Raw genomic sequence first — 13269 nt, 5'->3', positions numbered from 1 at the left:
GCGTTTAGCATATCCAAGCACGAGTTCCACCGAGTGTCCACGCTTTGAATTAGTGTTTTGGTTCTTCCTTCTGGCACTCCTTTGTCCATTTGACATTTCCGTAGTGCGTCCATAGCAGCTGTGCTGTGTTTGAAGTGCATAACAATACGCTTAACTTTGTCTATGAACATTTGAAGAAAGCATCTTGGTGCTTATTTTTTAGGTGGGATAACAGATTGCTTTAGTGTTCCCTGTTTTTAATTTAGAGCACAATGTGCATTTCGCAGAAGTAGCATTTGATTCTGTATGAAAAATCAAAAATATCATAAAAAAAATATCGTCAAAATCGTCTTTTTTTGCCCAAAAAATATCGCGATGATAATTTTATATTAAGAGAAAAAATATCGATATATCGATATTTTGATATATTTCCGACATCCCTAGTGTTTTTACAGCAATCCATCAACGGTCACTCTTAAACAGTTTTTGCATTTTGGGCCGCACGTTTTTCCATTCTTCCATTCTCCATCTTGCATCTCCCTTTTTTACTGACACTTACGCTGAGGCTGTCTCCCTTTTTTACTGACACTTACGTTGGCTTACGTTTTGCTGACACTTACGACGCATCTTGCATCTCGCTTTTTTGCTGACATTACGCTGAGGCTGTCTCCCTTTTTTACTGACACTTACGTTCTGCCGACTTACGTTTTTCTGCTCAGAATTCTGCCCAGCTGTTGTTAAAAAAAATTGAAATTTTGAAATTGAATTGTAAATAAACAAAAATAAACAAAGATGTTCCGCCTGCAACAATCGCAACCCGATCCCGCCGAGGAGCAAAAGCGCGTGTCCTCCGAAGTCCGCTTCAATTTCATCCTGTTTGGCACCATAATCGCAGTCGTTCGCCTGGGTGCGTACACTTCTTATGTAAAATGTTCCATTTACCAATATTTATTATTGTTTTCTTTATTTTCTACAGCTCCTGTGGTCCTGCAGCACTTAAACACGGCATAGGCGTAAAGTTAACTGTATAAAGAAAGTTCAAAGATCACTATTAGCAGTTTACATATGTATATCATTATCTAGTTGTTCAAGCAATTGTAGTGAAATCCTATACTTGCACGCAAAATGCATTTATTTAAAGGCACTTTGGCTAATTTGTAATGTGTTTAAAGTTTAAATCAAGGCATTTTTAAAGTTTGGAATATATTGAGGTGGTTTCTGAAAAGAAAGAGTTTACAAATGTAGAGAAAAATAAAAAATTAGATATACAAAACCATGGTCTTTAATTTTCGAGATAATATTATTATTAGTCTTCTCTAATTATTTATATTTTGTTTAACTTTACAAAGCCTACATAAATAACAAGGTATGATCTTATATATCATATATTTTATATAGTTAAGAACCTACTTGATTCGAGATTTGATTTGATCATTCAGCTGATTAGCGTCATTTAACATACAAATACCATCTAGGAATCTTTGGGAATAGGTATCTCAGCCTCTTGTAAATTGTGTAAATTACTCACACAAATAAAAGACAAAATGTCATTTTATTCCGTGCCGACCGCTGGGTTAAATACAATAAAACCCCATAAAAAAACAATTAGCACCAATCTCTTCGTCACTTTTAAACTTTGTTTGGATAAACTTCCGAAAAATTAGCACCAATCTCTTGTCAATAAACTTTGTTTGGATAAGCTTCCCAACTGCCGTGAGCTCTGATCAATTTTAAATGTTCAAAATCCACGTATTTTGAGGCCCTTATTTCAAATAATTACAAAAACGTTTCCCTTTTAATAGTCATTTTAAAATGGGCGCTCAAGTTATCGGACTGAGCTTGCAGCCCCAAACTTGTATCGTTAGTTAACAATCGATACCGCCCACCCAACGCTGCCAGAGCTGGCACTTTGGCCAAAACCGCTAAACCAGACCTCCCCCGCTAATCACGACCAGCGTGAAACTAGCCAACCGGGCAGCACTGCCTGTGTATAAACAGTTGGCAGAAACGAAATCGAAAAACAGAAGTTTTGGTCGAAATGGCAGCGTAAAAACCCATTAAAGTCATTTCCATTATTGCACGACCGACTCGGAACTTATATACGCATATAGAAACGTAGCAGATAGCGGAAAAGTGGCAAAATACCCGGAACATATTGATACATATGGACGTAGACTTCAAGATAACGAAAGAAGTAAGTTTTGCCGCGTTGCGCAGCACCCGCAATTAACCAATATTACTCCATTTCACACGTTACTATGTGCGATATATCTTGTTTACCAGGTACTCCTGATAATATATAATGGTGGCGGCCAAGTACGAGCGGCTGAACTCCAGTGGTGGTGAGGCGGGTGCTGGAAACGGAAATGCCAGCGATGCGGAAGACGAGGAGATCGAGCTCAGTTTGGCCCAGAAAACGCAGCTAAACAATGGCCATCGTTTGCGTCAGAGCAACTTCCAGTACGCCAGCGGAAAGTCGGAATCTGGGGAGTCCCGTGGAGCTGCGGAGACGGCCACGTTGGCCCAGGAGGAGAACATGATGATGCAAATGGCCGTGGGAACACTGGCCATTATCTTTTTGTATCTAACGCTCTCCATAACGCTGACCTTCTACCAAACGGACATCAACCGGCAGATGCCCTTTCCCCTGGCCATCGTGACCTATCATCTGGTGGTGAAATTCCTGCTGGCCGCCCTGGCACGCAGGATCTACAGGCTGCGAATGGGCAGGTCGAGGGTACAGCTGGATTGGCGCGTGGCCCTGCGGAAGATGGCCCCCACGGGCGTGGCCAGTGCCATCGATATAGGGTTCTCCAACTGGGGTCTGGCCCTGGTTCCCATCTCCCTGTACACCATGACCAAGTCCTCGACCATCGTCTTCATCCTGCTGTTCGCCATCGCTTTGGGACTGGAAAAGAAGGTGAGGAAGTTGGATAACTTGAAATTATAGAAGATCTAACTAACTGGGAGGGGGTTTCACATTCAGGCAACTTTTAGTTACAAAAATTATTATATGTCAACTCACGTTAAGAAGTTTTTCTGTTTATTTAATTACCTTCAAGGTTATCTATTCAATTATTTTGAAAGCTTCCAAAAGTGCAAGAAACTTTGTCTTATCTACAAAGAACTGATAAAACTACACCTCTTTTTAAGCTCTTTATCAAAACAAGCTGTAAGGAAATACAGTTGATTGTTATTATATCTCTTTTACCACTAAGAAGTTTCTACAACCCGAACTTCTTAATCTTAAAAGAGTTATTTCTAATTATAATGATAAACCTGAAAGAATGAAACCAATTTTGTGTTGAATCTGTTGAATTTTTAATCAACAAAATTTCCATTAGTTTTATATATGTACTTTCTTAAATCAAAGCAATTTCAATTAACGATATATTATTATTCCCTGACAACGATACGATAAGAAGAAAAAGAATAGATAAAAAGCAATATCTAAAAAAAAAACATTTTTGTTTATTGCAAATGTTGAAATATTATCAGTTAATTGTAAGCAACTTCATGTACGAATATAACTAGTCATTTTTACTTGTAGATAAGGATATTTCACTGAGGTGATGTTGCTATTATTTTGATTGCAGATGTTTATCAGCTGGATGGTATAAAAAGTGTAAATATAGCTTTTAATGGCTTTGATTTAGGGTCCTTCAGTTAAAAGGAGTACATTTTAGGAGTATAAAAATGTGGGCTTTTTAATTGTGTTGCAAATGCGTTGCTGCAAAAGTTTAACACCCTTATATAGATTGTGCATTAATGGCATTATTTACTTTCAGAGCTGGTATCTGGTGTCGATTGTGGGCCTGATAGGCACGGGCCTGGTGATGTTCACCTACAAGTCCACGCAGTTCAATGCCCTGGGCTTCTTCTTCATCCTCTTCGCCTCGCTAAGCAGCGGATTGCGATGGAGTTTCGCACAGTTCATAATGCAGAAATCCAAGCTGGGATTGCACAACCCCATAGACATGATATACTACATGCAGCCGTGGATGATTGCCTCGCTGGTGCCCCTGGTTTTTGGAATCGAAGGTGGGTTTGGTATACTACAAGTGCTTAATGTGCAGCCAATAACTCCCCATTCCTTTACAGGTAGTGGCCTTGTCTGGGTTCTTGAAGATCTCCATAGCCATACATCCAATGAGATAAGCTGGGCAATTGCGAAGATATCAGCAGGCGCCTTGCTGGCCTTCCTCATGGAGTTCAGCGAGTTCCTGGTGCTGTGCAAGACCTCCAGCCTGACCCTCTCGATAGCCGGGATCTTCAAGGACATTTGCCAGTTGGCCCTGGCTGTGACCCTCAAAAAGGACCAGTTGAGCGTTATTAACTACATTGGTTTGGTCATTTGCCTGGCGGGCATTGTTTGCCACCTTCTGCACAAGTACACCAGTATGCAGGAGTCGCAGAGGCAGCAGAAGGACTTGGAATTCGACAACGACCAGGAGGAGTCGTCGCCGGGCGAGTACAAATTTAACGAAGGCAGTGCCATTGCGGGTGTGCATGTGAAATCGCACTCCACGCTGACGGTGCCATTGCTGGAGCAAACCGATTCCGAGGATGAGTTGGGCCATGATCCCAGCAACAAACAGAACGCCTCCGATGTGATCTTCGATGTACTGAAACGACGCGACATGCAGCGATGAAAGCTGATCCTTGTACAGACGTCCTGTAAATGTTGTAAATTCAAACGACTTTTTTGTTTACACGCCCCATTCCCCACGAAACTACTTACGGCACTGGGATAGCAATGCAGGTTTTAGTAAGATAGTTAGATCGAAACTTCCCATTCCTTTCGACACAGATTCCCCGTTTTCCCCGATGCATTCCGCTTTGTGCATTCAGCAGCTAGGCTAGATTTATGAGATATATAAAATTGAAGTGTGTGTGCTATCCTGGTACGAATAACAGTCTTAATTGAGTTGGTTCCGAAACCTTAGGGACGAAAAGTAATCTTTGGACAATACTACAAAATGTACGCATTTATTTGAACATTTTTTATGAAAATAATCACTAACGGACAATTTGAAGCCAGTCAACATCTTACTCTGCATTTCTACAATTTGATTAATTTAAGATATTGTAAAAAAACGTATTATATTGTCCAAAGTTAACTTCAAGTCCCAACACTATCTCGTGTTTCTTTCGTAAAAACTCACTTTTAAGTACTAAAAACTATGTAAAAATAAGAAATAAGAAAGCCTTAATGACCTTTAATTGTTCCTTAATTGGCAGCTCTAATTTGGCACTCCAAATTTAATTGTAAATTCATTTAGTTTTAAGAGATTTTGAATTTGACCGCTCCCGAAAATGTCTGATAAACAAGGGCCATTGATTTGTTTACCAAATTATAAATAATGTCTGTTGTTTTTAGTTGATAATGCTTCTTTTTTGTTGAGTTTTTGACATTTTGTATTCATAAGTTTATAAGATAATTTCAAGTATATATATTAAATACATATATATTAAAGCAGATTAATACGATTTCGATATGCCGCGTGTTCAACTCAATTGAACAGGGTGATATCTACGTTAATGATTTCTGGGAACCTTTAAACTATTTCTATTTCTTTCAAATGGAAATAGTTCCAACTTTTTTTTAGGATTACAAATTTTTGGGTTCGTTTTGGAATCTGGTTCGCTTATGTGGATGGGGGGAATCTGTATTATCTTCAAAGCGAGGGCGCTTAATATGCGATTGTATTTCGGAAAGAGATTTCGTAGACTCCGGAGATGTGCTCTGCAGCTGCACGGTGATAATGTTGTAGGTCTCCACCTCCACGGTGACCACTTCATCAGAGACCACAAGCTGTGTGTTTTCAGTCAGCGACTCCTCAAATCCAGAATCGGGACTAGATAAAATCGGGTTGTTCTGGCCGAAGGAAAACTCGCAGACATGCTGAATGGTCTGATAGTAAAAGTAGTCGGTAAGCACGTCCATGTAGGGCTCCACATGGGCCTCGGTGTAGGAGGTCAGTCCAATGAGGTACTGCGACCAGCGCTTAAGCCCACTGACCTGTCGAACCGCAGCAATGCAGGCGGCGGCCAAAAGCGAGGGTGAGTCATTGCAAAAGCTGTAAACTGAGAGGTATGGTTTAATCATCTAGATCTCTAGGGGTCATCTGTAGCCTATCCACACTCACTGTTCAATGTGTAGTCCGCCATGCGGAGCAGCTGCTGAGCCAAACTAGCCAGCATTTGTTCGAAGCTTCCGTAACGTTGAAATGCCTGAATGTTATGTTCCCTCTCGCACTCATCCAGCATCTCGTTGTAGGCCGCAAATTCGGAGCGAGTGATGAAGCTGCAGGCGAACAGCTCCACAAAACTGGCCGTTGTGGGACGCACTAGCTCGAAGTTGAGGAAGCACAGCAGCTTCCGTTCCACAACCTTGTATTCGGATAGTGTGTAGACATTCCTGACCAATTGGTTCAACTCGCTGAAGCGCGGTATAAATGCATCGGTGTTCTCGATCTGAGCTGCCAAATGAAGACAGGTGATGGACACCATGAATAGTTTGTCCGGTCGGACTCTGTAGTAGTCAAGGAAGCGGTCCAGGTAGTAAACGGCTGAAATAGATCCAGTATTAAGTGATTTTCCGAGTATTGTTACTTATAAAGTAGTTATATCTATGAAACTATTTTTTGTCCATATAAATTCTACTTATTAATGGAATTCCTGGATTTTCAATCTTATTAAGCTCAAGTAAAGGCTGTTGCATTAATAGTATATGGGATCTTAAGTTTCTGTTTCCATTATATAGATTTTGTCCTATAAGAAATTCTATTTCTGACTTAATTTTAGGGTGAATTCCTAACTAATTTGAGCTTTTAAGCTAGGCTGATATCACAAGTACTTAAATTGCAATCCACTTGAAGAGGATCATGCTTGTAGGTTTAGTTTATAGAGGTTTTACTGATAACTTCAAGGATTTTAGGGCTGCATAATGAGAACCTTTCACTGATGGTGTTACTTTGGCCTAAATCTAGTTTCATTCCTCAAATTTCTTTGCTAGTTCCGACTAGGAAAGCTCCACGGTACAGTGCTCACCCAAATGCAGTGCACAGCGACTCAGTTTGTGGGTGCGGGCCACCAGTTGGAGGAAGTGCAGCAGTTTCTGGCGATCGTCAACTTGCGACGAAAGGAAAAACATTGGTAGGCGGCGTAGTTCCTGCTCCCGCATGGTCAAAAATATGTCCCGGGCATAGTCGCTGAGCCAGTGCGTCTTCGCCAGGCGCTAAAATATAGATCATTTAATCTACAACACCATAATCCATCCAATTCCTGGACAAAATCCACCGCATGATTGCTTACCTCGACGTCCGATTGGTGGCGATTCTTCTCCGTCTTTCGGGTGACCTCGAAGATGTTCTGCTCGGCAGCCCAATTCTGGTCCATAATTTTGTGACTCTCTGCAGATATTTACTATCCAAAATCGAAGATTATTTAGTCTATAACTTAACGACGTGATAATCAAAACAGAAAACCTAAAAATATGGCGGCATAACGGTTACAGCCAGTGTTGGTTAACATCCCGCGAGGCTTAGCGACCTGCGTTGCCAGACTGGTTAAAAGAAATCTTTCTCCAAGAACGGTTGGAATTGAATTATTTGACACTTTTCCACTTATTGTACGATTTTCTTTAGAAATCAGTATTTTTAACTTAATTTTTTAAGACTTCTGTGGCACCCCTTGAATTTAAAATTATACGAAAAACTCATATGGGTGTGACACAAAAACAGCAATTGTTGGAATTCCTGCGTACATCAACAGAAATTTCGAGCCAAAGCTAATGCTATCTGTTAATTTTCATATCACATTTTTATTTTGTGGAGCACGAATTAGTTTCAAAGAAAATAAAGCAGTTTTCGCAGCTCTTTCCAACTCCTTTGGAATAAGTTTATTGTCTAAAGTAAAACCCTGTATGAAGAGAATACGTTTTGTGAGGTGCTTAGGAGCTCTATGGATTTTTGGTACATAGTTAAGGCACAAATGTTTCCAAATGATCTGGATCTTCATCCTCCTGATTCACGATAGATTGGGGCAGTTCGCAGCCAAAGTAAGCGTTATTTTGGGCACAATACAAGATGAGTTGGCGCCAGCATTCGTCGACGGCTAAAAGATGGGGATTTCCGAAAATAATCATCATGGCACGAGCCCGGGAAACGGCCACGTTCATTCGCTTGTTGCAGCGCACAAAGCCCAAGGATAATCGGGCATCAATACGTAGGATCGATTCCGACGAACGAACCGTGGAGATGAGCATAATGTCCCGCTCCTGGAAAATATAAAATATTTTTTAAAAAATAATTAGTAGAACAGATCAATGTAGAATCAAGCTGTGTCCCACCTGTCCCTGAAACTCCTCAACGGAACCAATCTTTGGCATGGCCACATCGGTGCCAATAAACATATTTCGCAGCATCTTCACCTGCTTCATGTAGGGAGTGAGTATACCGATCTGTTCCGGACTCACATTGGCGCGATACAGGGAAATGGTCATGAGGAACACTTCCTTGACTTCTTGGGGATTATACCAGGAGGGGGAATCGTTCTCCTGCCTATTCTCCCCAGTGATGCCATAGAAGAAGGTGCCATGCCCTTGAGGCATATCCTTTTCGGGCTCGAAGACACACCGAAGTCTGGACAGCAGCTTAGCTTCCCTCGAATCCTTATCGGAAACCATCGAGATCAGCTCGTCGTCGTAGAAGAGCTTGCTATAAATGCTCATAATCGACGGCAATGCTCGATAATTGTACAATAATTTAGTCAGTACGCAGGGATTGTAGCCCGAGCTTTCGGGATATCTCTGGAGATCCTTTTGATAGGGCGACCGTTCTAGCAATCTCTCTAGGAAGGACACGAAAAATCCTCTGCTTCCGGCAAATTTATTGATGACAATAGCCTGCAGCTGACGAGGATCACCTGCCAGAATCACTTGACTACGTTTTTTCGTCAGCATTACAATGGGTACTATGGCCCCTGATTCGGTGTTTTGACCCGCCTCATCTAAAAGCACGTGGGTAAAGTGCCCCGGAGGGAATCCCATCTGCAGGAAGTTGCCCAAAGTAGTGCAGGTGGAGATGGTGATTCGGTGGGTTCCCATGAACTTTGCCTGGCAGTGGAGCTTTAGTCCCGATTCGGTGACCATCATCTGATACAAAAATTTATAAGTATTAGATCCTTACCCGAAAAAAGGGAACATTCCTATACTCACTTTATCCTCGCAACTACCCACTGAACCGAGGTCAGCTGTGGCACAGTAGCTCATCAATTCGGGAGGTATTAAATCCCTCTCCACTTGATTGTGCGACACAAGACGAATGAAATCTCCCTGGAGCAGGACATTGCTATCGATAAGCCTCTTGGTCACCAAATCCGCTGCACTATTCGAAGGGGTTCCCACCAGGATTCGAGCCCCAGGCAGATTCCTAACCAACTGCAGGAGTGTCTCCACCAGTGTCACGGTTTTCCCAGTGCCTGGTGGCCCAAAGATCACGTACGGAATGTCTTCTGCCTCACCACGCAGGATATTGAAGACAGCTCGCTTTTGGATGCAGTTGAGCGACTTGTTAAACCACGGCAGTTTTGAGTCGTACAGGTACATATCATCGTCCACCATTTGCACCTCCAACTGAGGATTCTCGCGCTTTGTCACCTTACTGGGGAAAAGGAAATCCTCACCCATGATGGTCTCGATTTTTGAGATGGCATGGTGCTGCTTGCGGAAAGCATACCGCGAGAAATAGAACTCAAGTCGATAGTCCTCGCCATTATATTTCTCCTGGAAGCTGGCGTTGAATTTGACCAGGACGCGATTGAAGAGCACCTTATGAATGACGCCCTCGTAGGTCTTGTTACTTCGGCAATTAGGATCCGCCCAGGGATCTACGGCTCGGACTGTATCGCCCACGACCAGCGATGGACGACGTTCGGCCAGATTCTCGATCTGCAGCGAGAGGTACTCTCCGTCTCGCACGAAATGGGCTCGGTCTCTGTCGAAGTTGCGGAAGTTCACGAAGCACTCAATCTCCTCGAGGTGCAGGAAGAGACTGAAACGCTGCACATAGTTCCTAATGCTCAGGGGCTCCTTGATGCACGAGTACTGCTGTTCGATGGCATCGAACATATCCTGTTTCCTTTCAACGGTCAAATAAATTTGACGCAACTTCTCGGGAACCTATAAATAATATCACAATTTTAAAAATAACAATGTTAGCACTTTGTTGAGCGATTCTCACCTCAAAGAAACCCAAACGCAGTGCAACAAATCTGCGCCTGGTGGCAATGTGTTCACCCGGAATCACTTCCACTTGGTTGCACCAAACTTGGTTGGCATAGAATCTGGATCTCTGCTGGATGTTACGTCCGGGTGCAATGAGAGTTTCAGCGGCTATCAAACGCCTCTCGGCTTCGGCGGCCTCCTCATTGGTTTCACAAACGATGACAGTAAAAGAGCGCTTCATCTTGAACCGGTCGAACTTCAGCTCGTAACTTTCAGTTGCTTCACCCTGAAATTGGGTGTGAATCTCGAAGACCAGCGTTATTTCGGCGCCGCTGGCAATATCCACGGATTCAAGCGGTTCCACCAAGCTCAACTGGGACTCACTATCATTGGAGACAACAATGCTCTCCAGGCGCAACTTGCGGCTCAGATTGTTGGTCAGTTTTAGTGACACACTCTTCTTTTGCCAGAGTTCTGTGGTGATGAAGCGGTTAACACCAGTCACCGTAACAGCCTGAGGATTGCTGGAAGATCCCAAACTGCCCTGCGAAATGATCTTGGTTGCCCCGAAGTTCTTCTCCATCGGAGTAAGCTTGATGGCGCGTCTCGTGAATTTAGACTGGGAAATTAATATGAGTCTCATTATCAAGAGATCTGTAAATTACATATTCCTTTGTAAACTTACATACTGACACTCGATAAGATCGGCGAGCACAAAGTCGCCCAGATGGAGATCAACGCCGGTGGGCACGTCCACCTTCAGGACGTAGGTTTCCGGATCCAGTACAGCCAGATCGGTGTAGACACGCTCCACAATGCACTTTTCCGCCTGCTGGATGCGTGTGGGGAACATCTTGGTCACCTGCAGGATTTCCCCCTGTTTGTCTACAAAATCATCGTCCAGCTGAATGTTGCACTCCAGGCGCACTCGATCTCCCGTCTTGGGGATGAAGGTCATCTCGATGTTGTCCAGCTCGATGGTGAGCTGTCCGTATTCCGTCTCCACGTCTATGGAGGATGCCAGGCGCTGGCGAATCAGGCCCAATACGCTCCTCAGCTGGGTGTTGAAGCAGGTGGGCTTCTCGTTCTTCAGCTTGTCTAGAGCATCCTCGATCTGAAAACGATTTTAATTGATAAATATGCATACTTGATTTAATAAAACAGATTTTCCCACTTGGACAGATTAAATTATTTATACTAATTTCGTGTTAAGTTAAATAGGATTATTTTTATTATAGACAGAACATGGTCTCTACAGATTACTTAACACAAATATGAAGGACGTGCCCACCTGGTTATGGTTTGCATCCTCCCAGTTGTGCTCCAGGATGCGCTTCACCTTGACCACCCTTATGGTGTCCCCCTTCTTGAAGGTCAAATACTCCACCACACAGCCGACCTGGAGCTCCAAGAAGATATCATCTGCCACCTTGCTATCGAAGAAGACGTCTTTGTCGATGACTCCACGGTCGCTGCCCAAACTGGTGATCACTCCCTTCCTGGCGGTACAGGCTCCTTCTCTATTTATATCCATGGCAGATAGTCCCTGCGTAAGTTCACCCATCTGGTTGGTGATAACCTCATCCATGGCTGATTGATTCCCCTGAAACTGGCGGTCAATCTTCTCTTCCATTATTTTTTGATCCAAAAAGCGATTCTCCCGATCCATACACTCCATTATAGCCTCCCGGTCCGGGTTGGCGAAAAACTTGCGAACGTATGTGAACATTTTTGGTATATGGCTCTAATCAGGTTTCTACTGCGTTGCTTTCTTGTCGAGACTCTCGTACATCCAGTCGGTTTCGCTGAGGTAGCTCAATTCCTTGCGCAGATTCTGCAGTCGCTTCAAGTGGGTCTCCGTCGTCTCCGCGGCGTTCCCGCCCTCGGCTTCGCTCAGCGATTCCGCCTTGTCAGCCCCGATCTCCGGTTTCTTAGCCTGAAATTTGAAAATTGGGGCAAGCGTTAATGTAAACATTTGAGAGCGATGCGAGTGGCGATTTTGGAGAATGAAGACTTGAGTGCTCTTACATTGTTGATCTCATAACAATTGTAATATAACCCGTCCACTAAAAACTGTCAATTTTGTTGTTCTTTGGCGTTTTTTATGTTGTTTGGAGATGAGAAATTCACTTAAAACTCTTGCAATATATAAATATCGAAACTGTTTAATTTTAAAAAAAAAACCCCAAGAAAGAGAACTTTCAATTTGTTTTGTATACACAAGTTATTCGTACTTCTAGAAGAGTTGAAAAAAGTTTATTGGTGTTGAGTCAGCTCTTTTTAGAGAAACCCCCGATATGGACACAAAACTATTGATCTTTTAAGTAATTAAAATGTTATTTTTTTACAATATAGTATAATCTGTATACCATTTATTGGGAATTAATTTTAACACTGCATTAAAAATCCCTTTAAAAAATCTTTGAGCTAGCTAAGTTGTTGTGACTAAATTAAATACTACTTTAGTTTTAATATTTAAGTTAGAGTGATTTCCTGGTTTTAATTCATATTTTTCAGTGTAATTTTAAAACAAAGCACGAAAAGTTTTGAATGAACCAAAAACCACATGCTTCCATGCTAAAAGAGAGCAACAGTTTTTACAGTTATCCTGCTCTGCATCCGTCTCTATCGCTCTCACATATTCATACGCGGATTGCAAAAACAAACACAAACCTCTGTTTCGCCGGATTCTACGGGAATATTTCCAGCCGTGCTGCTCGTGGATGCTTCTTCTTTGATGGTAATACTTCCGGAAGCTTCGCTAGACATCATCCAATTTTCTAGGATGGCAAGCTGGAAGTCCAAGAACACGGAATTCCTTCAGTTCGCAACCGGCTTTTTGAATATTTACAGCCGGCTCTTCATTATTTCCGTGTACTTACAAATATTCTTAACGCTCTTGAATTAGTCGATTAATTACGAGGGAAATTGTAACAATCCTGACAGTAAATAGTCACAAATTCGAAAAACTCTGGATCAAAATACCGGGCAAAAAGCGTCTTGCGAACTTTTTTAGAGAAGGAATTTAGGTGTGACCGCTTTGGGGGTATTTATAAAATACC

At 42.5% G+C, this 13269-nt stretch overlaps 5 protein-coding genes across 5 annotated transcripts; 2 read left to right on the top strand and 3 right to left on the bottom strand.

The window, feature by feature from the left end:
• Window positions 1–673: 673 nt before the first annotated feature.
• On the top strand, window positions 674–1157 carry LOC119553955. The gene is made up of 2 exons (XM_037864649.1): window positions 674–886; window positions 956–1157. The coding sequence occupies exons 1-2, from the start codon at window positions 772–774 to the stop codon at window positions 988–990; spliced, it is 150 nt and encodes a 49-aa protein (XP_037720577.1). The 5' UTR covers window positions 674–771; the 3' UTR covers window positions 991–1157.
• Window positions 1158–1941: 784 nt separating this feature from the next.
• On the top strand, window positions 1942–5379 carry LOC119553953 (solute carrier family 35 member C2). Its single transcript, XM_037864647.1, has 4 exons — window positions 1942–2173; window positions 2263–2899; window positions 3768–4020; window positions 4081–5379. The coding sequence occupies exons 2-4, from the start codon at window positions 2282–2284 to the stop codon at window positions 4629–4631; spliced, it is 1422 nt and encodes a 473-aa protein (XP_037720575.1). The 5' UTR covers window positions 1942–2173; window positions 2263–2281; the 3' UTR covers window positions 4632–5379.
• Window positions 5380–5512: 133 nt separating this feature from the next.
• On the bottom strand, window positions 5513–7455 carry LOC119553954 (cyclin-J). Its single transcript, XM_037864648.1, has 4 exons — window positions 7297–7455; window positions 7033–7219; window positions 6129–6551; window positions 5513–6066 (listed from the first exon to the last, which is right to left on the bottom strand). Exons 1-4 carry the CDS (start codon window positions 7378–7380, stop codon window positions 5591–5593), a joined length of 1170 nt encoding a protein of 389 aa, XP_037720576.1. The 5' UTR covers window positions 7381–7455; the 3' UTR covers window positions 5513–5590.
• Window positions 7456–7860: 405 nt separating this feature from the next.
• LOC119554076 (probable RNA helicase armi) lies at window positions 7861–11975 on the bottom strand. Its single transcript, XM_037864819.1, has 6 exons — window positions 11499–11975; window positions 10893–11321; window positions 10224–10826; window positions 9200–10162; window positions 8333–9136; window positions 7861–8260 (listed from the first exon to the last, which is right to left on the bottom strand). Exons 1-6 carry the CDS (start codon window positions 11934–11936, stop codon window positions 7964–7966), a joined length of 3534 nt encoding a protein of 1177 aa, XP_037720747.1. The 5' UTR covers window positions 11937–11975; the 3' UTR covers window positions 7861–7963.
• Window positions 11938–13246, bottom strand: LOC119554077. The gene is made up of 3 exons (XM_037864821.1): window positions 13090–13246; window positions 12881–13000; window positions 11938–12143 (listed from the first exon to the last, which is right to left on the bottom strand). Exons 2-3 carry the CDS (start codon window positions 12977–12979, stop codon window positions 11964–11966), a joined length of 279 nt encoding a protein of 92 aa, XP_037720749.1. The 5' UTR covers window positions 12980–13000; window positions 13090–13246; the 3' UTR covers window positions 11938–11963.
• Window positions 13247–13269: the final 23 nt, after the last annotated feature.

The sequence above is a fragment of the Drosophila subpulchrella genome, chromosome 3L (assembly GCF_014743375.2).
Source record: "Drosophila subpulchrella strain 33 F10 #4 breed RU33 chromosome 3L, RU_Dsub_v1.1 Primary Assembly, whole genome shotgun sequence".
NCBI lineage: Eukaryota > Metazoa > Arthropoda > Insecta > Diptera > Drosophilidae > Drosophila > Drosophila subpulchrella.
This window is presented reverse-complemented; position numbering and strand designations above follow the sequence as displayed.

What these genes read in the sequence shown, in the direction of transcription:
- LOC119553953 (XM_037864647.1), top strand. Translation starts at nt 2,282, where the DNA reads ATGGTGGCGGCCAAGTACGAGCGGCTGAACTCCAGTGGTGGTGAGGCG. An exon ending in CTTTGGGACTGGAAAAGAAG is followed by an intron (nt 2,900 to 3,767) that starts GTGAGGAAGTTG and finishes ATTTACTTTCAG; the next exon opens with AGCTGGTATCTGGTGTCGAT. An exon ending in CCTGGTTTTTGGAATCGAAG is followed by an intron (nt 4,021 to 4,080) that starts GTGGGTTTGGTA and finishes ATTCCTTTACAG; the next exon opens with GTAGTGGCCTTGTCTGGGTT.
- LOC119553954 (XM_037864648.1), bottom strand. Translation starts at nt 7,380, where the DNA reads ATGGACCAGAATTGGGCTGCCGAGCAGAACATCTTCGAGGTCACCCGA. An exon ending in TCGCTGTGCACTGCATTTGG is followed by an intron (nt 6,552 to 7,032) that starts GTGAGCACTGTA and finishes GATCTATTTCAG; the next exon opens with CCGTTTACTACCTGGACCGC. An exon ending in GGCGGACTACACATTGAACA is followed by an intron (nt 6,067 to 6,128) that starts GTGAGTGTGGAT and finishes CATACCTCTCAG; the next exon opens with TTTACAGCTTTTGCAATGAC.
- LOC119553955 (XM_037864649.1), top strand. Translation starts at nt 772, where the DNA reads ATGTTCCGCCTGCAACAATCGCAACCCGATCCCGCCGAGGAGCAAAAG. An exon ending in AATCGCAGTCGTTCGCCTGG is followed by an intron (nt 887 to 955) that starts GTGCGTACACTT and finishes TATTTTCTACAG; the next exon opens with CTCCTGTGGTCCTGCAGCAC.
- LOC119554077 (XM_037864821.1), bottom strand. Translation starts at nt 12,979, where the DNA reads ATGATGTCTAGCGAAGCTTCCGGAAGTATTACCATCAAAGAAGAAGCA. An exon ending in TAGAATCCGGCGAAACAGAG is followed by an intron (nt 12,144 to 12,880) that starts GTTTGTGTTTGT and finishes TTCAAATTTCAG; the next exon opens with GCTAAGAAACCGGAGATCGG.
- LOC119554076 (XM_037864819.1), bottom strand. Translation starts at nt 11,936, where the DNA reads ATGTTCACATACGTTCGCAAGTTTTTCGCCAACCCGGACCGGGAGGCT. An exon ending in AGGATGCAAACCATAACCAG is followed by an intron (nt 11,322 to 11,498) that starts GTGGGCACGTCC and finishes AATCGTTTTCAG; the next exon opens with ATCGAGGATGCTCTAGACAA. An exon ending in TGGGTAGTTGCGAGGATAAA is followed by an intron (nt 9,137 to 9,199) that starts GTGAGTATAGGA and finishes TTTTTGTATCAG; the next exon opens with ATGATGGTCACCGAATCGGG.